This window comes from Oncorhynchus clarkii, chromosome 7, assembly GCF_045791955.1.
Source record: "Oncorhynchus clarkii lewisi isolate Uvic-CL-2024 chromosome 7, UVic_Ocla_1.0, whole genome shotgun sequence".
Classification (NCBI taxonomy): Eukaryota; Metazoa; Chordata; class Actinopteri; order Salmoniformes; family Salmonidae; genus Oncorhynchus; species Oncorhynchus clarkii.
This window is the reverse complement of record NC_092153.1, coordinates 27854057-27880889: the sequence shown is the minus strand read 5'-3', so window position 1 is coordinate 27880889 and position 26833 is coordinate 27854057. Positions and strand designations below refer to the sequence as shown.

At 43.3% G+C, this 26833-nt stretch overlaps 1 protein-coding gene across 1 annotated transcript in view; it reads right to left on the bottom strand.

Moving 5' to 3' along the window:
* Window positions 1-10665: 10665 nt before the first annotated feature.
* The window catches only part of LOC139414187 (protein phosphatase 1 regulatory subunit 1C-like), a 33860-nt gene continuing 17692 nt past the window's right edge, over window positions 10666-26833 (bottom strand). Inside the window, exons 3-6 of the mRNA XM_071162075.1 lie at window positions 18391-18431; window positions 16074-16140; window positions 11179-11406; window positions 10666-10830 (exon numbers count right to left, since the gene is read on the bottom strand). Coding sequence (XP_071018176.1) covers window positions 10775-10830; window positions 11179-11406; window positions 16074-16140; window positions 18391-18431 — 392 coding nt within the window. The 3' untranslated portion in view covers window positions 10666-10774. The remainder of the gene's footprint in view (window positions 10831-11178; window positions 11407-16073; window positions 16141-18390; window positions 18432-26833) is intronic.

The following is a 26833-nucleotide window of genomic DNA, read 5'->3' as shown; positions in this document are numbered from 1 at the left end:
ATACCCATAATGCCCTACCACAGGACTGCTGGCCCTCCTCTGTAGACAAAGGGGTGGACGCACCCCAGAAACACCCATCTCGAGTTTGACCACAAGGACACACAGACAGACAAATGCCATGTGCACTTGCACACACACACACACGCACGCACGCACGCACACACACACACACACACACACACACACACACACACACACACACACACACACACACACACACACACACACACACACACACACACACACACTGTGTGCACAGAGTGTTGAGTGTATATATTTTTAACAAGAAGATCACAGTACATTAGGATTCCAACCTTTTGCTTCATTTGGATTCAGCTGGATTTTTACATCCATAGTATTCTAATGCAGACAAATGTTGAAATGATATTGTACATCCTTCTTCCCCTAAGACAAATGGCATGTTACCTTGGTGACAGGCGTGTGTAAAGGACGTTATTGTGACTGGTGTGTGACATGTCTTCACAGGAGAGAGTACAGTAATAAATGAAGAGGAAGAGTGGCCCCAGAGCCCTTGATCTAAGTTTGCAAATGTGTCTCTCATGTTCAGTATCAGTACTATTATTTTTTGTAAATGCATTATTTTCATCTATTTATTAAAGGTACTTACTGCAGCACAATGTTTTATTTTCAACAATCAGTTCTGCATAGGCCACATTGTTATGCTGTATTGGCACCATTTTCGGGGCGCTAAAGAGAACAGATCTGTGCAAAAAGTACTGATTTGATTTGAAACTTTTCTTAAAAAATAAATGGAGGTGACATTATGCATTTCTCAGTTTTTCAAAACTCTGTTTACAGTAAATACTGTATGTGCTCCCTTATATCACACATTGTTAAATAATTTATTTAAATAATTAAATCATGCTAAATCAGGTGTCCAACCCCCCCCCCCCCCCCCCCCCAACCCTCATACAATGGATTATGGAATTTAATAATGAATCATCTAGCACTGTGCTCTGTAACATGCAAGGATAAACATGTACAAGGACAAATATGTTTATTTTCTCCAAAAATATCCAAACAAGAAATAGTGCCAAAGCATATGGTTAACATAATTGTTTGTACTTTGAACATAATGTTAGGCCTGTAGTACATGTTGGCTACAAAATAATAGACAAGAAGAGTCAGACAGATGGAGGATTGGCAGGTTTCCCTCTGGAAATATGGACCCATCATGGATGTGTCAGCTGAAACCTAACGCTCTAGTCTTGTCTAATGAAGAGGAGCACAGCACTCAGTTTGATTCAATTTCCTTTTGATGGTCATTAGGGGCCATGCTAAAAGCATTCGCTTAAAGGTATGGGGGGTTCTGGCTTGGGTAGTTATGGCTTGGACAGATGCATTATTTGATATAGCCTTTGCAGCAAACCAATTCCACCATATATACTGAACAAAAATATAAACGCAACATATTCATTTTTGGTCCCATGTTTCATGAGCTGAACTAAAAGATCCCAGAAACGTTCCATATGCCCAAAAAATGCTTATTTCTCTCAAATGTTGTGCACAAATTTGTTAATTTAAGATAAGATAATCCATCCACCTGAAAAGGTGTGGCATATCAAGAAGCTCATTAACCTTCATGTTGTGTTGGTTTCATGTTAATTTATCACAGACTACTTTGTGTCAAAGTTTAACAAGGATTCTCTCCTCCGCACCAGTGTCATGATCAAAGATATGATCAAGAGCCTCGCATAAAGTATATCGTTTGGCCATTGTGCTGCCACAGAATTAATTGTGAGTAAGGCCTCAAAAAAGCTTTATATACCAGAGCCACAAGAAAATATCTATATATTGTTGAAACAATGTTGCAATTGTTTGTGAGAATGCTAATAGTTGTGGTTCCCATGGGGGAAAGATTCTATTGGGGAAAGGTTCCCGTGGGGGTTGACATAGAAGCCAAGAAGGGGAGTGAGGTGTGTGTGTGTGTGCTCAAACACACATGCATGTGGGGGTCTGGGAGAGGAAGTGTGTCCATCTTATGAATGTGCTCAATTTTATACACTAATTGTAGTCTCACTCATTCATTTCTAATGACCGGTCATTTTTGACCAGTGTCATGCCCTGATCTGTTTCACCTGTCCTTTGTGCTTGTATCCACCCCCCTCCAGGTGTCGCCCATCTTCCACATTATGCCCTGTGTATTTATACCTGTGTTTTCTGTCTGTCTGTTGCTAGTTCGTCTTGTTTGTTCAAGCTTATCAGCGTTTTGTCGCAGCTCCTGTTTGTCCCTAGTCTCTCTTTTTCTCTTCCTCCTGTTTTTTTTTTTTTTTTTTTTTACCTTTGCCTGTCCTGACCCTGTACACACCTGCCTGACCACTGCCTGTCTCTGACCCTGAGTCTGCCTGCCGTCCTGTACCTTTACTCCATCTCTGGATTACCGACCTCTGCCTGACCTGACCCTGAGCCTGCCTGCCATCCTGTACCTTGGCCTCTGCTCTGGATTATCAACCCCTGCCTGCCTTGACCTGTCAATTACCTGCCTCTGTGGTTACAATAAACATTGTTACTCCACACAGTCTGCACTTGGGTCTTACCTTGATTCCTGATAACCGGGAACACCACAGGTGTACAAAAGTTTAACAAAACACCCCATATTTTATGAAAATCATCAAAATGTATTTTGTTTATTCAGATGCCCTGTGTGGACAATGTCATGGAACCTTATGACAATCAGATTAAATTAACTACATTTTTCAGAGAGGAAACTTGTAAATTGGTCCAATTCAACCGGAACACAGCTGGAGGGTTAAACAAAATTATCATTACACAGGTGCACCTTGTGCACAATACAATAAAAGGACACTCTAAAATGTGCATTTTGTCACACAACACAATGCCACAAATGTCTCAAGTTTTGAGGGAGCATGCAATTGGCATGCTGACTGCAGAGCTTGTGCCAGAGAACGTTGTTTTCGAGAATTTGGCAGTACGTCAAACCTTAATAAATTAAGTAAATTACATTGTATCTATGATACAATTATTGCTTATAGTTTAAAGTTTGTCCTCTATTAGGTTGAATACAATTGTACATTGTCGGCTATTATTGCCCCCCTCACTGCTGAGTTGAATAAGACTTTTACACTGTAGCCTGTCTGAGGGAATGAAAATAATGTATGTGCAGGAAAGCAAACTCAGGAAAGACATGAACATGATGACAGATCATATCTTATCCAGGTACGAAAAGAGAAGGCTGAGTTTTTGGCTCCAACAAGGCTCTGTCCTTCAGTGCTCATCCCTCCCTCCCTCTGGGCTGTGAATGGGGAGCAGAGGCCTCTGTCTTCTGGGTTTTGGGTATTCCCCTAGTGTGAAAACACAAATATGTAAAGAACTATCATGGTAACCAGGCTGACATTGCACCCCTCCCTCTTCAACCACATTAAATCATGCATACAAATTCATACGCACTCACAACAGTTAAAGGGGAAGTTCAGGATTTTACAACTTGATGTTAAATGGTTCCTCACCCTGAAAGTAGTCTATGAGCCAGGAGAAACTATAATCCATGTTTTTTTATTTGTACCTTTATTTAACTAGGCATTTCAGTTAAGAACAAATTCTTATTTTCAATGACGTCTAGGAACAATGGGTTAATAACCTTGTTCAGGGGTAAAACGACAGATTGTTACCTTGTCAGCTTCAGGATTCAATCTTGCAACCTTTCGGTTATAAGTCCAACGCTCCAACCACTAGGCTACCTGCCGTTTTCTCTAAACAGCTACTATAAAGTTCAGCTAACTTTAGCCACCAATAGGAATCAATGGGAGTGATATAGTCTCGCAGTGTCAGACGTAGGAGCAAGAGGACCTTGTCAGGCGAGGATGTCGGATTCTCTTGGACATTTCGAAAGGGGAAAACATTTTTTTTACTGGGAGGGTCCTCTTTAAAATGCACACAACAAATCACAAGTTTGGGTAGGCATGGTTAAAAATAAGGGAATGAATTGTTCTCATGTTTAGGGAGTTTTGCACGAGCTTGGTGGTAGTTGAAGTAAATCACAATCTTGGTCGTGTATTCAGTAGTTAATTACTTTTTGCCATCTAACTTCTGAAACTACACACTACTTATTTTGGTAAAAAGAAAGTATAGGTGAAGGCGAGAATATCCTTTATTTTTTGGTGTCAGACTTGCCTAATTATCACTTGAAACATATTTTTTTGTTTAATACAGAGGGATCTGTTCTTGCGATTTGTATTCTGACATTTCAGATTTACATATGAAATTGTTTCACAAAGTAGTTTGGATGTATTGAACTACTTTAGTTAAGTAGCTTTAGTTAAGTAAACTATATTTTTCTTAACGGTAGCTTGGCTGTAGCTCTTCCAGTGTAAGTAAATGGTAGCTTGGTAAACTATCTTTTCAGTTTAGCTTCTCCAACACTGTTTGTCAAACATTTGTAGATCTGAACATCAGATTTAGTTTAATATTGCCTTATTGTTAGTAAAGAAATTGAGACTGTTAATCTGTTGTTATTTTGTGTTATATAGCTACATAGAAATGTGGTTAACGAAAGTAGCTTGCAAGAGACATTATATAAATTATTATTTATTTAACAAAACGTTAACCTTGAACATTAGCATAGGCAACGACCCTACTTGTCTAATACAAAAGGTAACTTGCTAGTGCAGTAGCTAGATGTTACCCCTCATAATGATAAATGGTTATTTAGCAAGCAGCCCAAGTTAGCTAGCTAGCTAAGCTATCACTCATCATAATCTATGACTACATGGGCTACTACACAGCCTGCAAGGACTCTGTCAACCCTGGGAAAACATGCCAATATAAAAACCTGGTACTAAACCTGATACTAGCTACACTAAAAATAAACATCCGGACAATACGGACCCAACAGCTAGGAGAATATCCATCCAGAGGAGGGCAGCTAGAGGGCGGCAGTGGAAGAAAGCACTGAGAGCTGTTGTCGTGGCGCTGTCTGTGAGTGTAGGTATCTCTTGACGTCTTCCCAATGATTACAGGTGATGAGCTGTGGTTTGCTGATATCATCAGGCAGTCAGCACTGGTCGCCATCTTCTGCGTCAGATTTGATTTTTTAAGTGAGAGGGTGAGAGTCGGCAGACGAGAAGAGTGAGTGCCTGTGAGTGCCCTGTAACATTACAGGTGTAATGTTACAGGGCACTCACTATGGCCTGTAATGTTACTGCCTATTCTCTTAATCTGCTGCCTGCCAGACATCCAGGCTAATGGTAATACAGATGAAACAAGATAACTACATAAAGAAAAGTTTTAAGTTCATAATTATCAGCTAACTATAGGTGAATCATAACAATTGAGCTAGGCAGCTAGTTTAACTGGAAAACCAAAACTAATGGAATGCTAGGTAGATGACTAGCTAGCTGTCAATTATTCATGGATAGCTAACGTTAGCTACAAATTCTTGTGGATAGCTACAGTTGAAGTATGAATTTTACATACACCTTAGCCAAATACATTTAAACTCAGTTTTGAACAATTCCTGACATTTAATCCTAGTAAAAATTCCCTGTCTTAGGTCAGTTAGGATCACCACTTTATTTTAAGAATGTGAAATGTCAGAATAATAGTAGAGAGAATGATTTATTTCAGCTTTTATTTCTTTCCTCACATTCCCAGTGGGTTAGAAGTTTATATACACTATACACTCTAGTACTTGGTAGCATTGCCTTTAAACTGCTTAATTTTGGTCAAACGTTTCGGGTAGCCTTCCACAAGCGTCCCACAATAAGTTGGATGAATTTTGGCCCATTCCTCCTGACAGAGCTGGTGTAACTGAGTCAAGTTTGTAGGCCTCCTTGCTCGCACACGCTTTTTCAGTTCTGCCCACAAATGTTCTATAGGATTGAGGTCAGGGATTTGTGATGGCCACTCCAATACCTTGACTTTGTTGTCCTTAAGCCATTTTGCCACAACTTTGAAAGTATGCTTGCAGTCATTGTTCATTTGGAAGACCCATTTGCGAGCAAGCTTTAACTTCCTTACTGATGTCTTGAAATGTTGCTTCAATATATCCGTATAATTTTCCGTCCTCATGATGCCATCTATTTTATGAAGTGCACCACTCCCTCCTGCAGCAAAGCACCCCCACAAAATGATGCTGCCACTCCCGTGGTTCACTTTTTCCTCCAAACATAACGATGGTCATTATGGCCAAACAGTTCTATTTTTGTTTCATCAGACCAGAGGACATGTCTCCAAAAAGTACGATCTTTGTCCCCATGTGCAGTTGCAAACTGAATTTTAACATTTTTTTTATGGCGGTTTTGAAGCAGTGGCATCTTCCTTGCTGAGCAGCCTTTCAAGTTATGTCAATATAGGACTAATTTTTCTGTGGATATATATACTTTTGTACCTATTTCCCCTAGCATCTTCACAAGGTCCTTTGCTGTTGTTCTGGGATTGATTTGCACTTTTCGCACCAAAGTACGTTCATCTCCAGGAGACAGAATGCGTCTCCTTCCTGAGGGTATGACGGCTGCGAGGTCCCATGGTGTTTATACTTCTGTACTATTGTTTGTACAGATGAAAGTGGTACCTTCAGGCATTTGGCAATTGCTCCCAAGGATGAACCAGACTTGTGGAAGTGTACAATTCTTTCCTGAGGTCTTGGCTGATTTCTTTTAGATTTTCCTATGATGTGAAGTAAAGAGGCATTGAGTTTGAAGTTAGGCCTTGAAATACATTCACAGGTACACCTCCAATTGATTACAATTATGTCAATTAGCCTATCAGATGCTTAGAAAGCCATGACATCATTTTCTGGAATTTTTCAAGCTGTTTAAAGGCACAGTCAACTTAGTGTATGTAAACTTCTGACCCACTGGAATTGTGATACAGTGATAAGACAAGTGAAATAATCTGTCTGTAAGCAATTGTTGGAAAAATTACTTGTGTCAGGCACAAAGTAGATGTCGTAACCGACTTGCCAAAACTATAGTTTGTTAACAAGACATTTGTGTAGTGGTTGAAAAACAAGTTTTAATATCTCCAACCTAAGTGCATGTAAACTTCCGACTTCAACTGTAGCAAGTTAGCCCTATTGACTTACAGGACTATGGGATTGCGATATACTCACATTACCGTGAGTATTGTAGGAAGCTAAACATGCCAAAATGAAAACAATATATTTATTAATGTATCAAGAAAAAATATTGTAGTCAGGCAACATGTGAGATATGAATGGGCAACATTTTATTCCAAAGCCTGAATTTATTTTCTTTCATTTCAGCCCAAATAATGGGCACCATGGATTTCACTATATTTTTTGTTTGAGTTTTATATCATATTTCATATTTCATGCATATTCATGCATCATATATCTGTCCATACTTTTCATTGAGGCTTGCATCGATGCATACTTCGAAATGTGTACAAGCCGAGTACACATCAGAGAAGTGCCCTCCATGCTCCGTTTTGCATACATTGATTTAGACTCATACTATGACTGATGTGGGAGAAACACCCTGGTCACTTGTCCAATTGACAAAATCTCATGGCCAAATCAACTTATTTGGTTTGATGTTACTGAAAGGTTTTTTCATTTTTTTTATTTCTCACAATATCCCTTTATCACTGTCATTGATTGTCAGCTAGCGGACGTTAAAGTTAGCTGATGTATGTAATGGTTGTAAAGAAAACAAAACCACAGATCACATTACGCTTTCAGGGTAGTCAGTGGGAAAAGTTGTAAAATCCTGAACTTCCCCTTTAACGTGCATACACTGTTTATAAACCAACATACAGTACCAATCAAAAGATTGGACACACCTACTCATTCAACGTTTTTTCTTATTTTTACTATCGTCTACATTGTAGAATAATAGTGAAGACAAAACTATGGATAAACATATATAGCATCATGTTGTAACCAAAAAAGTGTCAAATAAATCAAAATCTATTTTATATTTGAGATTCTTCAAAGTAGCCACCCTTTGCCTTGATGACAGCTTTGCACACTCTTGGCGTTCTCCCAACCAGCTTAATGAGTGAGTCCCCTGGAATGCATTTCAATTAACAGATGTGCCTTGTTAAAAGTTAATTTGTGGAATTTCTTTCCATCTTATCCATTTGAACCAATCAGTTGTGTTGTGACAAGGTAGGGGTGGTATACAGAAGATAGCACTATTTTTTTTAAAGTTCATATTATGGCAAGAACAGCTCAAATATGCAAAGAGAAACGACAGTCCATCATTACATGAAGACATGAAGGTCAGTCAATACGGAACATTTTAAGGACTTGCTCTCATGAGGACCGCCACAGAAATGAAAGACCCAGAGTTACCCCTGCTGCAGATGTAAGTTCATTAGAGTTACCAGCCTCCGAAATTGTAGCCAAAATAAATGCTTCACAGAGTTCAAGTAACTGACACATCTCAAGAACAACTGTTCAGGGTCGACTGCGTGAATCAGGCCTTCATTGTCGATTTACTGCAAAGAAACCACTACTAACGGACACCAATAATAAGAAGAGACTTGCTTGGGCCAAGAAACACGAGCAGTGGACATTAGACTGGTGGAAATCTGTCCTTTGGCCTGGAGTCCAAATTGGAGATTTTTGGTTCCAACCGCCGTGTCTTTGTGAGACGCGGTGTGAGTGAACAGATGATCTCCGCATGTGTGGTTTCCACCGTGAAGCATGGAGGAGGAGGTGTGATGATGTGGGGGTGCTTTGCTGGTAACACTGTTGGTGATTTATTTAGAATTCAAGGCACACTTAACCAACATGGATACGACAACATCCTGCAGCGATACACATTCCAATCTGGTTTGCGCTTAGCGGGACTATCATTTGTTTTTCAACAGGACAATGACCCAAAACACACCTCCAGGCTGTGTAAGGGCTATTTTACCAATGAGAGTGAATATGCTGCATCAAATGACCTGGCCTCCATAATCACCGGTCCTCAACCCAGTTGAGATGGTTTGGGATGAGTTGGACTGCAGAGTGAAGGAAAAACAGCCAACAAGTGCTTAGCATATGTGGGAACTCCTTCAAGACAGTTGGAAATGCATTCCTCATGAAGCTGGTTGAGAGAATGCAGAGAGTGTGCAAAGCTGTCATCAGGATTTTGGTTAATACATGAGTCCATATATGTTATTTCATAGTTTTGATGTCTTCACTATAATTCTACAATGTAGGAAATAGTAAAAATAAATAAAAACCCTTGAAAAAGTAGGTGTCCAAAGTTTTGACTGGCACTGTATATACGACAGATACCGCATAGTATTCAGTCAGATCCAATGTTATGGCAGTGTCGGAGGTGGAACTGCATTAGTTCTGTCAAATACTGAAGCAGCTCCTGGCATTATACTTAAAGTGGATATTGCTATTAACTGCACAGAGTCACATTAAGAGAAATACCACACAACCATGTTTACAAGGGAAAACACTGGAATTTCAGATGTAATCTAGACCTCAAATAGGCTAATAGAAATTCTCATTATTTCTATATATTCTACACTTTCTTGTTCTGAACTTCTAACACAAGTGGGATGGGTGTGGCTTTGTGACAACGACCATGAGCAGCTGCTCTCATATTTAACAGCTCCAACGCAGTTACACCTCCGACAGCAAAACATCAGCTATGCGGGTGTCGGCTATCGCTGGTTAATGCTTGATCTGATTGAATCAAGGCCTAAGACGGACAGAAGCATACTTATAATAACCCTCCTGTTGGGAATCATCTAATTCTTCCATGAGGTCACCCACCACCCTTCTGGAGTACTTATGGTTTACACTGCCCTCTTTAGAGAAACCTAAACCCCTGTTCTCTACTTAGTGTCAGAGCTGACGTAGTGCTCTCAAAGAACTGAGCCATTATTGGCCCAATAAGGAGAAGAATGTGTCTATCCCTACTGCTCTGAGATCAGAGGTCAGGATTTTTGCCTTCCCACAGAGTGTCCCAACTGGTGAGGGTCAGAGGTGCGTAAAAGTATGTCCTTAACATGGTCCCATAAGTAAGTAAGTCGGTCAGTCAGTCAGTCAGTCAGTCAGTCTCTGTCTCTCTGTCTCTGTCTCTGTCTCGCTCCTCTAATTGGAATCTATATGACATGTTTTATGCTTGTGTCAGGTGCTAGAAATTTTGTTTGTGCTTTTACAGCTATGGGAATGCTGACTCATGCGCACCAAAGCCAGACGTCGGTATTTTCATGGTGTTGCTGTGCTAGTCGGGCCCCTATCCGTTTACTGTACTGTGAATCCTTGTGTTATTTCAATATACCAGAGAATTATGTGGCATTTCATAAAATACATTTTATTTTAACAAGTTCCATTCATTTTTGCAAGATAAATCTTAAGAACAGTACATAACAACATATTAATACCAAGAGACCAACTACAGTATAAATTGACTAAAAACTAACAAACAAACCAGAAAGCTTTCTGAACAAAAATGTAATTTGAATGATGTCTTAGACCTCACTAATTACATAAATGATGTAACATCCAGTTGGATAAGCAATGAAAATACTCAAATCATACACTTCTGAGACACTTCATACATCAGGCGAGCTGGAGCTGTATAGTTTATGGAAACATAACTTCCAGGGATAACAACCATTGTATAATTGGAAGAGGAAACAGAGGACCAGGGTTTTGTTCAGTAGACACAAAACAGAGTAAAACTTTTGAAGCTTAAAGAGATGGGGAGGTACTATGTCAACTTGTTGTTTTCCATTGCAAAATGCTTTGCGACGTTTTATGCCCTAATGAACACAACCCAGGAACAAGCGATAGACAGAAAGACAAAACAGAGTGACGCTATCGAGAGATAGACGTGGGACTGGAGAGATTGCTCTGCTGACTTGTAGAAGTCTCTAATAATAACACAAAAATGATATTGACAATAATAATGGTAATAATGAAAACAAAAGAGGGAGAGAAAGAGAAAAGAGATATATTAGTAACATGTTCATCCCTTCCCCCAAAATCTGAAGAGGAATAGAGAGTACAGCACAAATTTGACATCTTCCATCTTGATCTTTATTATATTTTCATTATGTGTTTATGATATTTTGTATAGAGAAGATTAAAACAGCTTTTTTTGTGGATGATGGTGCAGGTGATAAGCAACTTAGTGTCCTTTGTGAAAACATGGAGATTTCAAATAGTTTTCTCGTTTTTAAGGTGAGGTGGGACAGCGGATAACACTGAGCCACACTTACCACCAGTACAGTTGCTGTCTGCGACTGGGAGGCCCCCATTGGCTAGCAGTCGATGATTGGCATACAGCTCATTGCCATTTGGCTCATCAGGCCCGTTATGATTAGCCTGTTGGGCAGTATTGCCATAGTGCTGGGCTGTGATTGGGCTGAGCTGGTCAGTGTTTTCACAGAGGCCCTCTTCCAGATGTTCCGGTTTCTGAAAGTTTTGGTCCATCACCATCTGTAGCTCTGAACTCGACAGGGGAACACAGAAGCATCGCCTATGGTGGGAAGCTGACAGCTGAGCTAATACATTTTAAACATTCATTAATAATAATGTGCTAATGTGGATGTTTGAGGGGTCTTTGAAACTGAACCAAGGAGGTAAACTATAGTTTGGTTGAAAATAAGAGGAGAAATAATGTCGTAAATAAAAGCATAATTAATAGTGTGATGGCAACAGAGAAGTATCAGAGGAATGAGCCATATGAGAAACGCACACACCATTACATGTTACTTTCCAGATCTATGCCCAACCGTTCAAACTTCTAATTGAAATAATGAATCTCTCCAGAAATAAGTCGCTCACTGTTGCAGCCTGTTATAGACCCCACTCTGCTCCCAGCTCTTCCCTGGACACCATATGTGAATTGATTTCGCCCCATCTATATTCAGAGTTCGTTCTGCTAGGTGACCTAAACTGGGATATGCTTAACACCCCGGCAGTCCAACAATCTAAACTAGATGCCCTCAATCTCACACAAAATGTCAAGGAACCCACCAGGTACAACCCTAAATCCGTAAACACGGGCACCCTCATAGATATTATTCTGACCAACTTGCCCTCCAAACACACCTCTGCTGTTTTCAATCAGGATCTCAGCGATCACTTCCTCATTGCCTGCATCCTTTATGGGTCCGCGGTCAAACGACACCCCTCATCACTGTCAAACGCTCCCTAAAACACTTCTGCGAACAGTCCTTTCTAATCAACTTGACCCGGGTATCCTGGAAGGATATTGACCTTATTCCGTCTGTAGAGAATGCCCGGTTGATCTTTAAAAGTAATTTCCTCACCATCTTAAATAAGCATGCCCCTTTCAAAAAATGTAGAACTAAAAACAGATATAGCCCTTGGTTCACTCCAGACCCTCGACCAGCACAAAAACATTCTGTGTAGAACTGCACTAGCATCGAATAGTCCCAGAGATATGCAACTTTTCAGGGAAGTCAGGAACCAATACACACAGTCAGTTAGGAAAGCAAAGGCTTTTTCAAACAGTAATTTGCATCCTGTAGCTCTAACTCCAAAACGATTTTGGACACTGTAAAGTCCATGGAGAGTAAGAGCACCTCCTCTCAGCTGCCCACTTCACTGAGGCTAGGAAACACTGTCACCACCAATAAATCCACGATAATCGAGAATTTCAATAAGCATTTCTCTACAGCTGGCCATGCTTTCCTCTTGGCTACCCCAACCCCGGCCAACAGCTCCGCACCCCCCGCAGCTTCTTGCCCAAGCCTCCACAGCTTCTCCTTCATCCAAATCCAGATAGCAGATGTTCTGAAAGAGCTACAAAACCTGGACCCATACAAATCAGCTGGGCTAGACATTCTGGACCCTCTCTTTCTAAAATTATCGGCCGCCATTGTTGCAACCCCTATTACTAGTCTGTTCAAACTCTCTTTCGTATCGTCCAAGATTCCTAAAGATTGGAAAGCTGCCGCGGTCATCCCCCTCTTCAAAGGGGGAGACACTGTAGACCCAAACTGTTACAGACCTATATCCATCCTGCCCTGCCTTTTGAAAGCCAAGTTAACAAACAGATCACTGGCCATTTCGAATCCCACCGTACCTTCTCCGTTCTGCAATCTGGATTCCGAGCTGGTCACGGGTGCACACCAGCCACGCTCAAGGTACTAAACAATATCATAACTGCCATCAATAAAAGACAGTACTGTGCAGCCCTCTTCATCGACTGGGCCTAGGCTTTTGACTCTGTCAATCACTGTATTCTTATCGGCTGACTATCAAATGACTGCCTCGCTTGGTTCACCAACTACTTCTCAGTATGTCAAATTGGAGGGCCTGTTGTCCGGACCTCTGGCAGTCTCTATAGGGGTACCACAGGGTTCAATTCTCAGGCTGACTCTTTTCTCTGTACACATCAATGATGTCGCTCTTGCTGCGTGTGCGGGCGGGCGGGTGATTCCTTGATCCACCTCTACACAGACGACACCATTCTGTATACATCTGGCCCTTCTTTGGACACTGTGTTAACAAACCTCTAAATGAGCTTCATTTACTACAAATACCTAGGTGTCTGGCTAGACTGTAAACTCTCCTTCCAGACTCGTATTAAGTATCTCCAATCCAAAATTAAATCTAGAATCGGCTTCCTATTTCGCAACAAAGCCTCCTTCACTCATGATGCCAAACATACCCTCGTAAAACTGACTATCCTACCGATCCTCGACTTCGGCAATGTCATTTACAAAATAGCCTTCAACACTCTACTCAGAAAACTGGATGCAGTCCATCACAGTGCCATCCGTTTTGTCACCAAAGCCCCATATACCACCCACCACTGCGACCTGTATGCTCTCGTCAGCTGGCCCTCGCTACATATTCGTTGCCAGACCCACTCCATCCAGGTCATCTATAAGTCTTTGCTAGGTAAAGCTCTACCTTATTTCAGCTTACTGGTCACCATAACAACACCCACCCATAGCACGTGCTCTAGCAGGTATATCTCACTGGTCATCCCCAAAGCCAACACCTCTTTGGCCGCCTTTTCTTCCAGTTCTCTGCTGCCAATGACCTGAACTAATTGCAAAAATCGCTGAAGTTGGAGACTTATATCTCCCTCACTAACTTTAAGCATCAGATATCTGAGCAGCTCACCGATCACTGCATCTGTACATAGCTCATCTGTAAACAGCCCATCCAACGACCTACCTCAATCCACATATTGTTTTTATTTACTTTATTTTGCTATTTTGCACACCAGTATTTCTACTTGCACACCATCATCTGCACATCTATCACTCCAGTAGTAATTTGCTAAATAGTAATTACTTCGCTACTATGGCCTATTTATTGCCTTACCTCCTTACTCCATTTGCACACACTATATATAGCTTTTTCTATTGTTATTGACTGTACTTTCTCATGTGAAACTCTGTGTTGTTGTTTTTTGTCGCACTGCTTTTCTTCATCCTGGCCAGGTCGCAGTTGTAAATGAGAACTTGTTCTCAACTGGCCTACCTGCTTAAATAAAGGTGAAATAATAAAAATACAACATATTAACCTATTCCACTATTTGGTTCAACTAACTAATCACCCAAGACACCACATTCCCTGACACATTGCTACAATACTCATCATGAACCATTTAAAACTGTGTGCATTGCATTGCACAGAAAAGTATTTGTAATTAACTGATGCTCAAACACTTGATATGCCTGCAGTAGCAGAGCAACTGGAAGTCCATTACAGCTCTGTTACAGAGCGGCTCAAGGTAGCTAGCTAAGTGCCTGCACACAACTCAGCCTTGGGCGTGCACCACCAGTCCATTTGCAGCCATTTACTGCATGCCCACTCTGGCTGGATCAATAACAGAGATAAAGACGCATTTAGCGTTAAGCAGCAGAACTATTCCAGGAATGAGCTGCTCTGTTAAAGTGAGTCAGCATGGAGATCCTAGCGCTCACCCCCTACCTCTTCGAAAAAACACCCACATTTCTCTTTGCTTCCCAGCTGAGGTAATGGCTCTGCAGAAGATGGTTCATTTGAGTCCAATGGTATTTCTGTCCAGTTTATATGAATTGTGTTATTTCACACACTGCCTCCGCATTTGTGGGACTTGCAAGAGACTATGGTCCAATCCATGTAGTTTAAGTTCATCAGTTCTAGAGTATAGAGCATGATTTATTATAAAGATGATTTATTGTATTCTATTACAGTTATGTAAAATGTAAAGGGTAATCGGCCTGACCTCCAACATCAAGTAAATTTTAGGTATTGCATGTGTGTGTGTAACTAGTAATAGTAATAATATATACAGTACCAGTCAAAAGTTTGGACACACCTACTCATTCAAGTATTTTTCTTAATTTTTTACTATTTTCAACATTGTAGACTAATAGTGAAGACATCAAAACTATGAAATAACACTTATGGAATCATGTAGTAACCAAAAAAGTGTTAAAAAATCTAAATATATATTTTATATTTGAGATTCTTCAAAGTATCCACCCTTTGCCTTGATGACAGATTTGTACACTCTTTGCATTCTCTCAATGCATTTCAATTAACAGGTGGGCCTTGTTAAAAGTTCATTTGTTTTAATTTCTTTCCTTCTTAATACATTTGAGCCAATCAGTTGTGTTGTGACAAGGTAGGGGTGGTATACAGAGGATTGCCCTATTTGGTAAATACTAAGTCCATATTATGGCAAGAACAGCTCAAATAAGCAAAGAGAAATTACAGTCTATCATTACTTAAAGACATGAAGGTCCGTCAATACGACTGAAAGCAGTCGCAAAACCCATCAAGCGCTATGATGAAACTGGCTCTCATGAGGACCGCCACAGGAAGGGAAGACCCAGAGTTACCTCTGCTGCAGAGGATGAGTTCATTAGTGTTAACTGCACCTCAGATTGCAGCACAAATCAATGCATCACAGAGTTCAAGTAAAATATACATCTCAACATTAATTGAACAGAGGAGACTGCGTGAATCAGGCCTTCATGGTCGAATTGCTGCAATTGCCCTCCCCCCTAAAAAAAAGGAAAATCATATGAAAACATATTGCATTGTTAGAATGAATACCCTCTATGCCTGTTCTGGTGTGTATCTAGTAGAAAATATTAGAGTACTCATGAAATGGCTGAGGTGGGCATTATGGTGGTACCTTTCACAGTTGGCGGAATGAAGGCGCTCTGCTTCCTCTGTGCTGGGGACAAATCTGCACCCTGGAGCTGATGGGAAGATACCAAATAAAAAGATCTAGTTTCACTCCAGCTATTTCAAGATGACAAGAATCAAAGGTACCGGGTGAGACGTGCTTCCATAAAATAACCTCTCAAGAAACCATGTGCCTCCATAAAAGAACCTCCCAGAGGACTACTGAAATGATGTCTAGGAGAAGGAAGTCTATCAGACTCTAGTATTACACAACATAAACAACAACACAATGGTCAACAATGATTGTTCATGAATCAGAAGGTTTCGCATGGCAATATTCCACAGCATGTCACATTGGTAAAAACCTGCAAAAAGGGAGCCCTTGCGCCTGACGATAGCCTCCAATCCCAATCTAACCCATAGGCCTTACCCCTCTGCGTTGCATGTAGATCTAAAAGGATTGAATCGGTGTAAGCAATATGGTAATTGTTAAACTTTGCTGTCATGATAGTCTTGAAATTTTGGCCATGTTGTTTATGTTTACACCTCTCCAATCCTGAAAGATATAAACAAGTACCTAGGGGGTTAGGGGCTAGTTGTTAGAAATCAGTTTGGGATTGGGTGTGAATGTCGTAGATGATGGTAAAAGTCAGAGTCCTCCCCCTACATTCAGACAATAGTCCAGGGTGAAGTTTCCCAAGGTACATAAACTCAGTAAAAAAAGAAACGGCCATTTTTCAGGACCCTGTCTTTCAAAGATAATTAGTAAAATCCATATAACTTCGCAGATCTTCATTGTAAAGGGTTTAAACACTGTTTCCCATGCTTGTTCAATGAACCATAAACAGTTAATGAACATGCACCTGTGGAACGGTTGATAAGACACCAACAGCTTACAGAAGGTAGGCAATTAAGGTCACAGTTATGAAAACTTAGGACACTAAAGAGGCCTTTCTACTGACTCTGAAAAACACCAAAAGAAAGATGCCCAGAGTCCCTGCTCATCTGCATGAATGTGCCTTAGGCATGCTGCAAGGAGGCATGAGGACTGCAAATGTGTCCAGGGGAATAAACTGCAACGTCTGTACTGTGAGATGCTTAAGACAGCACTACAGGGAGACAGGACAGACAGCTGATCATCCTCGCAGTGGCAGACCACGTGTAACAACACCTGTACAGGATCGGTACATCCGAACATCACACCTGTGGGACAGGTACAGGATGGCAACAACAACAGCCCAAGTTACACCAGGAAACCACAATCCCTCCATCAGTGCTCAGACTGTCCGCAATAGGCTGAGAGAGGCTGGACTGAGGGCTGGTAGGCCTGTTGTAAGGCAGGTCCTCACCAGACATCACCGGCAACAACGTCGCCTATGGGCACAAACCCACTGTAGCTGGACCAGACAGGACTGGCAAAATGTGCTCTTCACTGACGAGTCGCTCATCAGGGGTGATGGTCAGATTCGTGTCCATGGTCGAAGGAATGATGTGTTACACCGAGGCCTGTACTCTGGAGCAGGAACGATTTGGAGGTGGAGGGTCCTTCACGGTGTGTCACAGCATCATCGGACTGAGCTTGTTGTCATTGCAGGAAATCTCAACGTTGTGCGTTATAGGGAAAACATCCTCCTCCCTCATGTGATACCTTTCCTGCATGCTCATCCTGACACGACCCTCCAGCATGACAATTAAACCAGCCATTCTGCTCGTTCTGTGCATGATTTCCTGCAAGACAGGGATGTCAGTGTTCTGCCATGGCCAGCGAAGAGCCCGGATCTCAATCCCATTGAGCACGTCTGGGACCTGTTGGATTGGAGGGTGAGGGCTAGTAGGGCCATTCCCCCCAGAAATGTCCGGGAACTTGCAAGTGCCTTGGTGGAAGAGTGGAGTAACATCTCACAGCAAGAACTGGCAAATATGGTGCAGTCCGTGAGGAGGAGATGCACTGCAGTACTTAATGCAGCAAGTGGCCACACCAGATACTGACTGTTACTTTTGATTTTGACCCCCCCCCTTTGTTCAGGGACCCATTATTCCATTTCTGTTAGTCACATGTCTGTGGAACTTGTTCAGTTTATGTCTCAGTTGTTGAATCTTGTTATGTTCATACAAATATTTACACATGTTAAGTTTGCTGAAAATAAACGCAGTTGACAGTAAGAGGACATTTCTTTTTTTGCTGAGTTTATCTAGGATCAGCTTCCCCTCTCCGAATCCTAACCTTAACCACCAGTGGCAAAAATGAAGAACTGACCAAAGATCAGTGTCTAGGGGCAACTTCATCCTACACCAAATAGAGTTGTACATATATCTTTACTTACATCTTCCATACTGCTGCTTGTTGTCTGCTTCTCATCTGCTTCTAGAAGAAAAAGGGAAACAAGCACACTGATTTGGAAAAGGAGGTGGGCATACAGTTTTCAATTACATATATGTGAAAAGGGAATCTTACCAATTAAGTTGTATTCCAGCCCAGAGGTTACAAATAGATTCCATTTCATTCTAAACATGCATGAAGCATAACTGACTTCTAGAAATGTCTACAGCATTGAGAATAACATTTTTGCACATCCAGTCACCTACAAAATTATTTACACCCTTGATCAAGAAGTATACAATATAACATCATATAATCTACACAGTGCATTCGGAAAGTATTCAGATCCCTTGACTTGTTCCACATTTTGTTAAGTTACAGCCTCATTCAAAAAAAAATAATGCTCATCTATCTACACACAATACCCCATAATGACAAAGCGAAAACAGGATTTCAGAATGTTTGCAAATGTATTAAAAATAAAAAACAGAAATATCTTATTTACATAAGTATTTAAACCCTTTGCTATGAAACTTGATCCTGCTTGAGATAATCCTACAACTTGAGTGGAGTCCACCTGTGTTAAATTAAATTGACTGGACAGGGAAGGCACACACCTGTCTATACAAGGTCCCAAAGCTGAAAGTGCATGTCAGAGCAAAAACCAAACCATGAGGTCGAAGTATTTGTCCATGGAGCTCAGAGACAGGATTGTGTCGAGGCACAGATCTGAGGAAGGATACCAAAAAATGTTTGCAGCATTGAAGGTCCCAAACATCACAGTTCTTCATTCTGAAATGGAAGAAGTTTAGAATCACCAAGACTCTTTCTAGAGCTGGCTGCCCGGCCAAAATTAGCATTAAGGGGAGATGTGCCTTGGTCAGGGAGGTGACCAAGAACCCGATGGTCACTCTGACAGAGCTCAAGAATTCCTCTGTGAAGATGGGAGAACCTTTCAGAAGATCAACCATCACTGCAGCACTCCACCAATCAGGCCTTTATGGTAGAGTGGCCAGACAGAAGCCACTCCTCAGTAAAAGGCACATAAAAGGCACACATACAGGCACCTAAAGGACAAGATTCCCTGGTCTGATGAAACCAAGATTGAACTCTTTGGCTGGAATGCTAAGCGTCACGTCTGGAGGAAACCTGGCACCATCCCTATGGTGAAGCATGGTGGTGGCAGCATCATGCTGAGGGGATGTTTTTCAGCGGCAGGAACTGAGAGAGTAGTCAGGATCGAGGGAGAAATGAAAACCTGCACCGGAGCGCTCAGGACCTCAGACTGGGGCAAAGGTTCATCTTCCAACAGGACAACAACCCTAAGCACACAGCCAAGACAACGCAGGAGTGGCTTCGGGACAAGTCCCTGAATATCCTTAAGTGGCCCAGCCAGAGCCCAGACTTGAACCCGATCTAACATGTCTGGAGAAACCTGAAAATAGCTGTGCAGCAACGTGCCCTATCCAACCTGACAGAGCTTGAGAGGATCAGCAGAGATACTCCCCAAACACAGGTGTGCCAAGCTTGTAGCTTCATAACCAAGAAGAACCGAGGCTGTTATCGCTGCCAAGGTGCTTCAACAAAGTACTGAGTAAAGGCATATATGTTGGCATATACAGTGGGGAGAACAAGTATTTGATACACTGCCGATTTTGCAGGTTTTCCTACTTAGAGGTCTGTATGCAAATTAATTACTTAAAAATCATACAATGTGATTTTCTGGATTTTTGTAGATTTTTTTTAGATTCCGTCTCTCACAGTTGAAGTGTACCTATGATAAAAATTACAGACCTCTACATGCTTTGTAAGTAGGAAAACTGCAAAATCGGCAGTGTATCAAATACTTGTTCTCCCCGCTGTATATTACTCTTACTGAATTTTCACGTGGGCGAGGATATTGGAAATGTAATCAAAGCCTACTAGATGATAAATTGTTTAGATCTAGGACAGAACAATTTATAACAGACTTTTTCAGACATACCATAGGTACAGCAGATCCCCTTATTGTATGGGACACTTTTAAGTATGTCTTTAGAGGTCATGCAATTCAGTACTCATCAATAAAACAAAAGCAATTTAGATCAAAAGAGTCCATATCAACAAAGGAAATTGAAGGACTGACAGTACAGTTAGATAGCAATAAAAACGGTACCACAGAGGCACAGAATAAGTTAGAGAAAAAACAAAAAGAAATGCAGGAACTTATTCAAGAAAGATCCAGTGTAATATATTATAATAATAAAGCGAACTGGATGGAATATGGGGAAAAATGCACCAAATTCTTTTTCAATCTTCAATATAGAAATGCTACCAAAATAAATGTATTAAAACTTGTTACAAATGATGGAGTCACGCATGATTCACCAAATTATATTTTGAAAGAAGAAGTAAAGTACTTTAAGAATATGTTTTTATTTCAGGCTCCTCTCCACTAACTGAAACTAATTGTATGGATTTTTTTCCTAATAATATTGTAAAATTAACATCTGTACAGAAAGACTCATGTGAAGGCCAAATTACAGAGGAGGAACTGCTTGATGCAATTGGGGCCTTTAAGGATGGGTAAACTCCAGGGCTGGATGGCATACCAGTGGAAGTATACAAAACTTTTGTTGATATACTCAAAGGACCAGTGTTAGCATGTTTTAACCACTCCTATATAAACGGTAGATTAACATACATGCAACAAAAAGGTCTGATATCATTATTACTGAAACAGGACCCAAGTGTCACGAATCACGCCGAAGATGGTGCCTCTTCCTGTTCGGGCGGCGCTCGGCGGTCGTCGTCGCCGGCCTATTGGCTGCCATCAATTCCCTTTCCGTTTGTTTCTGTTTATTGGGTTTAATTGGGCAAACCTGTTTTGAGTTAGTGTTTGTTTGTCGGCTATTTAAGGGCACTAGGCCCGCTGGGTATTTGTGCGGGCTTGTTTTCTGTATTCTAGTGTATGAGTGTTATCAGTATTTTTCCGGACAGTTTTAGTCCGTTGTATTTTGGGACGGGTTGTTTCATGCGCCCTGGTGTTTTGCATGTCGTGGTTCCACAGTCTATGGAATAAAATATCCACGTACTGAATTACCTGCTCTCTGCGCTTGACTCCTCCACTCACCATTGTTAGAAGTTGTAACAGAAGCCCGCGCCACCGAAATGGAGTCAGCAGGAGCAGCTACCACCCCTCTCCCAACTATTGAGGAGCGCGTCCATCACCATGCAGCTGTCCTCCATCGGATCGGTACAGCGATGGACCAGATGATGGAGAGGATGGAGCGATGGGAAAGGAGTGGTCTACTGACGTCTACCCCAGCTCCCCCACCTACTCCACCTACGTCGTCCTCTGGGTCCAGCACATTGCGTCTCTCCCCCCCCGAGGGAGTACGATGGAGCGGCGGCTTGGTGCCAGGGATTTTTGCTCCAGCTCGAGCTCTACCTGGCTACCGTGTGTCCGGCTCCCTCGGGTGAGGAGAGTGTGAGCCTCCTCGTCTCCTGTTTAACGGGTAGGGCCCTGTACTGGGCCAATGCTGTCTGGAACAGCCCAGACTCGGCTCGGGACAACTACCTGGAGTTCACCCGCTGTTTTCGATCTGTGTTCGACCACCCACCAGAGGGCAAAGCAGCGGGTGAGCGACTGTTCCACCTCAGACAGGAGACGAGGAGTGCGTAGGACTTTGCGTTGGAGTTCAGGACCCTAGCTGCTGGTGCTGGGTGGAATGACAGGGCCCTGATGGACCATTACCGGTGCAGTCTCCGGGAGGACGTCCGCCGGGAGCTAGCTTGTCGGGACACAACTCTCTCCCTGGATGAACTGATAGACATGTCGATTCAATTGGACAACCTGCTAGCTGCCCGCGGGCGTTCAGAAGGGGTCCTGTCAATTCCACCTTCCAGCCCTCCCGCTCCCACTCCGATGGAGTTGGGAGGAGCTGCATCTAGGGAGACCGGAGGAGGAGGCTCCTCCTGCGCCTATTGTGGACGGAGAGGACACACTTTCGGACCGGTGCTTTTGTTTATTTTTTTCCCTGCGTTTTTTCCCTCTCTTCAGCATAAGGCGCTAGTCAATTCAGGCGCAGCTGGGAGTTTTTTGGATTGCGGACTCGCCCGTAAGTTGCGTATTCCATTAGTGCAGATATACCCACCTGTCTCTGTGCACTCCTTAGATAGCCGACCGTTAGGGTCAGGGCTGGTCAGGGAGGCCACGATCCCACTGGACATGGTAACGCAGGGGGATCAAAGGGAGAAGATCAGTATCTACGTTATTGATTCACCTGGGTTTCCAGTGGTGTTGGGGGTTCCCTGGCTGGCTATTCACAATCCCCTCATTTCCTAGAAACACGGGGCTCTTCAGGGGTGGTCAGACGCGTGTTCGGGTAGGTGTATAGGAGTTTCCATCGGTGCCACGACGGTGGAGAGTCCAGACCAGGTTTCCACCGTGCGCATTCCCCCAGAATATGCCGATTTGGCTATCGCTTTTAGTAAGAAAAAAGCGACCAAATTACCACCCCATCGACAGTGGGATTGCGTGATAAACCTCCAGGAGAACGCTGCACTTCCCCGGAGTCACGTGTACCCACTGTCACAGGAGGAGACGTTGGCTATGGAGACATATGTCACGGAAGCTCTGAGACAGGGGAACATTCGGCCCTCCATGTCACCCGTCTCCTCGAGTTTCTTTTTTGTGAGGAAAAAGGAGGGAGGTCTGCGTCCGTGCATTGATTATCGAGGTCTCAATTCGATCGCAGTGGGTTTTAGTTATCCGCTACCTCTCATCGCTACGGCGGTGGAATCATTCCACGGAGCGCGTTTCTTCACAAAACTGGACCTCAGGAGCGCGTATAATCAATCTGGTGCGTATTCGGGGAGGAGACGAGTGGAAAACAGTGTTTAGTACCACATCAGGCCACTATGAGTACCTCGTCATGCCGTATGGGTTGAAAAATGCTCCAGCCGTCTTCCAATCCTTTGTAGATGAGATTTTCAGGGACTTGCACGGGCAGGGTGTGGTAGTCTATATTGATGACATCTTGATTTATCCTGCCACACGCGCCGCGCATGTCTCCCTGGTGCGCAAGGTTCTTGGGCGACTGCTGGAGCATGACCTATACGTCAAGGCTGAGAAATGTGTGTTCTCCAAACCAGCCGTTTCCTTCCTGGGTTATCGCATTTCCAGCTCGGGTGTGGTGATGGAGTGTGACCGCATTAACGCCGTACGTAATTGGCCGACTCCGACCACGGTAAAGGAGGTGCAGCGGTTTTTAGGGTTTGCCAATTACTACCGGAGGTTTATTCGGGGTTTTGGCCAAGTGGCGGCGCCCATTACCTCACTGCTGAAGGGGTGGCCGGTGCGTCTGCGGTGGTCGGCAGAGGCTGATGGAGCCTTCAACCAGTTGAAGGCGCTGTTCACTGAAGCTCCCGTGTTGGTGCATCTGGACCCTTCGTTAGCATTCATAGTGGAGGTGGATGCATCCGAGGCTGGGGTTGGAGCCGTGCTGTCTCAGCGCTCGGGCACGCCACCGAAGCTCCGTCCCTGCGCTTTCTTTTCTAAGAAGCTGGGTCCGGTGGAGCGGAACTATGATGTGGGGGACCGGGAGTTACTAGCTATGGATAAGGCCCTGAAGGTGTGGAGACACTGGCTAGAGGGGGATAAACACCCTTTCCTCATCTGGACTGACCACCGCAATCTGGAGTATATTCGAGCAGCGAGGACACCTAATCCGCGTCAGGCTAGGTGGGCCATGTTCTTTGCACAATTTAGATTTACGATCTCTTATAGACCAGGTTCCCTTAACACTAAGGCCGACGCGCTGTCCCGTCTCTATGACACCGAGGACCGGTCCATCTAACCCACTCCCATCCTTCCAGCCTCTCGGCTGGGGGCCCCGGTGGTATGGGAGGTGGACGCGGACATCGAGCGGGCGTTGAGGGTTGAGCCTGCGCCTACACAGTGTCCGACCGGTCGTAGGTACGTTCCGCTTGGTGTCCGTGATAAATTGATTCGGTGGGCTCACACACTACCGTCTTCGGGTCATCCGGGGATTGATAGGACAGTGCGGCGTCTTAGGGGGAAATACTGGTGGCCCACCTTAGCTAAGGATGTGAAGCTCTATGTGTCTTCCTGTTCGGTATGCGCTCAGAGTAAGGCTCCTAGGCATCTGCCTAGAGGGAAGTTACAACCCCTCCCGGTTCCACAACGGCCATGGTCCCATTTCTCGGTAGATTTCCTTACTGATCTTCCCCCATCTCAGGGGAACACTACCGTTCTGGTCGTTGTGGATCGGTTCTCTAAGTCCTGCCGTCTCCTCCCATTGTCTGGTCTCCCTACGGCCCTACAGACAGCAGAGGCTCTATTTACCCACGTCTTCCGGCACTATGGGGTTCCAGAGAACATCGTATCTGATCGGGGTCCCCAGTTCACGTCCCGGGTTTGGAAGGCGTTTATGGAGCGTCTGGGGATCTCGGTCTGCCTTACCTCTGGTTATCACCCCGAAAGTAATGGGCAGGTGGAGAGAGTAAACCAGGAAGTGGGTAGGTTTCTGAGGTCATATTGCCTGGACCGGCCAGGAGAATGGGCGAGGTACGTCCCGTGGGCAGAGTTGGCCCAGAACTCACTTCGCCATTCATCCACGAATATGTTGCCATTCGAATGCGTACTGGGCTACCAGCCGGTCCTGGCTCCGTGGCATCAGAGTCAGACCGAAGCTCCTGCGGTGGAGGAGTGGGTACAGCGCTCTAGAGAGACCTGGAGGGCAGTCCAGGATTCTCTCAGGTAGGCCAGTGAACGGCAGAAGAGAGACGCTGACCGCCACCGCAGTGAGGCCCCGGTGTTCGCACCAGGGGACAGGGTCTGGCTCTCGACCCGAAACCTGCCCCTCCGCCTGCCCTGCCGGAAGCTGGGGCCGCAGTGTGTGGGGCCATTTAAAGTCCCGAGGAGGATAAACGAGGTGTGTTATAGATTGCAACTTCCCTCTTACTATCGCATTAACCCCTCGTTTCATGTGTCTCTCCTCAGGCCGGTGGTAGCTGGTCCCCTACAAGACGGTGAGGTACCGGAGGTCCCTCCACCCCCTCTGGACATCGAGGGGTCCTCGGCGTACACAGTACGAGCGATTCTCGACTCGAGACGCCGGGTGAGGGGCCTGCAGTACCTCGTGGACTGGGAGGGGTACGGTCCGGAGGAGAGGTGCTGGGTACCGGGGAGGGACATTTTAGATCCTTCCCTATTGAGGGATTTCCACCGCCTCCACCCGGATCGCCCCGCGCCTTGTCCTCCGGGTCGTCCTCGAGGCCGGGGTCGGCGCGCTGTGGGAGCAGCAGTATTTTGGGACGGGTTGTTTCATGCGCCCTGGTTTTTTGCATATCGTGGTTCCACAGTCTATGGAATAAAATATCCACGTATTGAATTACCTGCTCTCTGCACTTGACTCCTCCACTCACCATTGTTAGAAGTTGTAACACCAAGTGGTATTTTTAAAGATCCAGTCCATTTAAAAAATTGGAGACCTCTTACACTTCAGTGTTGTGATGCAAAAATCCTAGCAAAATGCTTGGCGCATAGAATAAAAAAAGTATTGTCAGATACTATTCATCCTAATCAGACAGGTTTTTTACATGGACGATACATTGGAGATAATATAAGACAAGTACTGGAAACAATAGAATACTATGAAATATCGGGGACACCAGGCCTGGTTTTCATTGCTGATTTTGAAAAGGCTTTTGATAAAGTACGACTGGAGTTTATATATAAATGCCTAGAATATTTCAATTTTGGGGAATCTCTCAGTTATGTATAGTAACCCTAGGTGTAAAATAGTAAATAATGGCTGCATTTCAGAAAGTTTTAAACTCTCTAGAGGAGTAAAACAAGGTTGTCCACTAACGGCATATCTATTTATTATTGCCATCGAAATGTTAGCTGTTAAGATTAGATCAAACAATAATATTAAGGGATTAGAAATCCGTTGTTTAAAAACTAAGGTGTCATTGTACGCAGATGATTCATGTTTTCTTTTAAAACCACAATTAGAGTCTCTCCACGGCCTCATAGGTGATCTAGATACTTTTGCTATTCTCTCTGGATTAAAACCAAATTATGATAATGTGTTGGATCACAAAAAAATGCAAATTTTACATTAACATGTAGTTTACCAATAAAATGGTCTGATGGAGATGTGGACATACTCGGTATACAAATTCCAAAAGAAAGAAATGATCTCACTCCAATAAATATTTATATAAAGTTATCAAAAATAGATAAGATCTTGCTACCATGGAAAGGAAAATACCGGTCTATTTGTGGAAAAATCACCCTGATTAACTCTTTAATCATATCACAGTTTACCTATTTGCTTATGGTTTTGCCTACACCTAGTGACCTGCTTTTTAAATTATATGAACATAAAATATTCAATTTGATTTGGAATGGCAAGCCAGATAAAATTAAAAGGGCC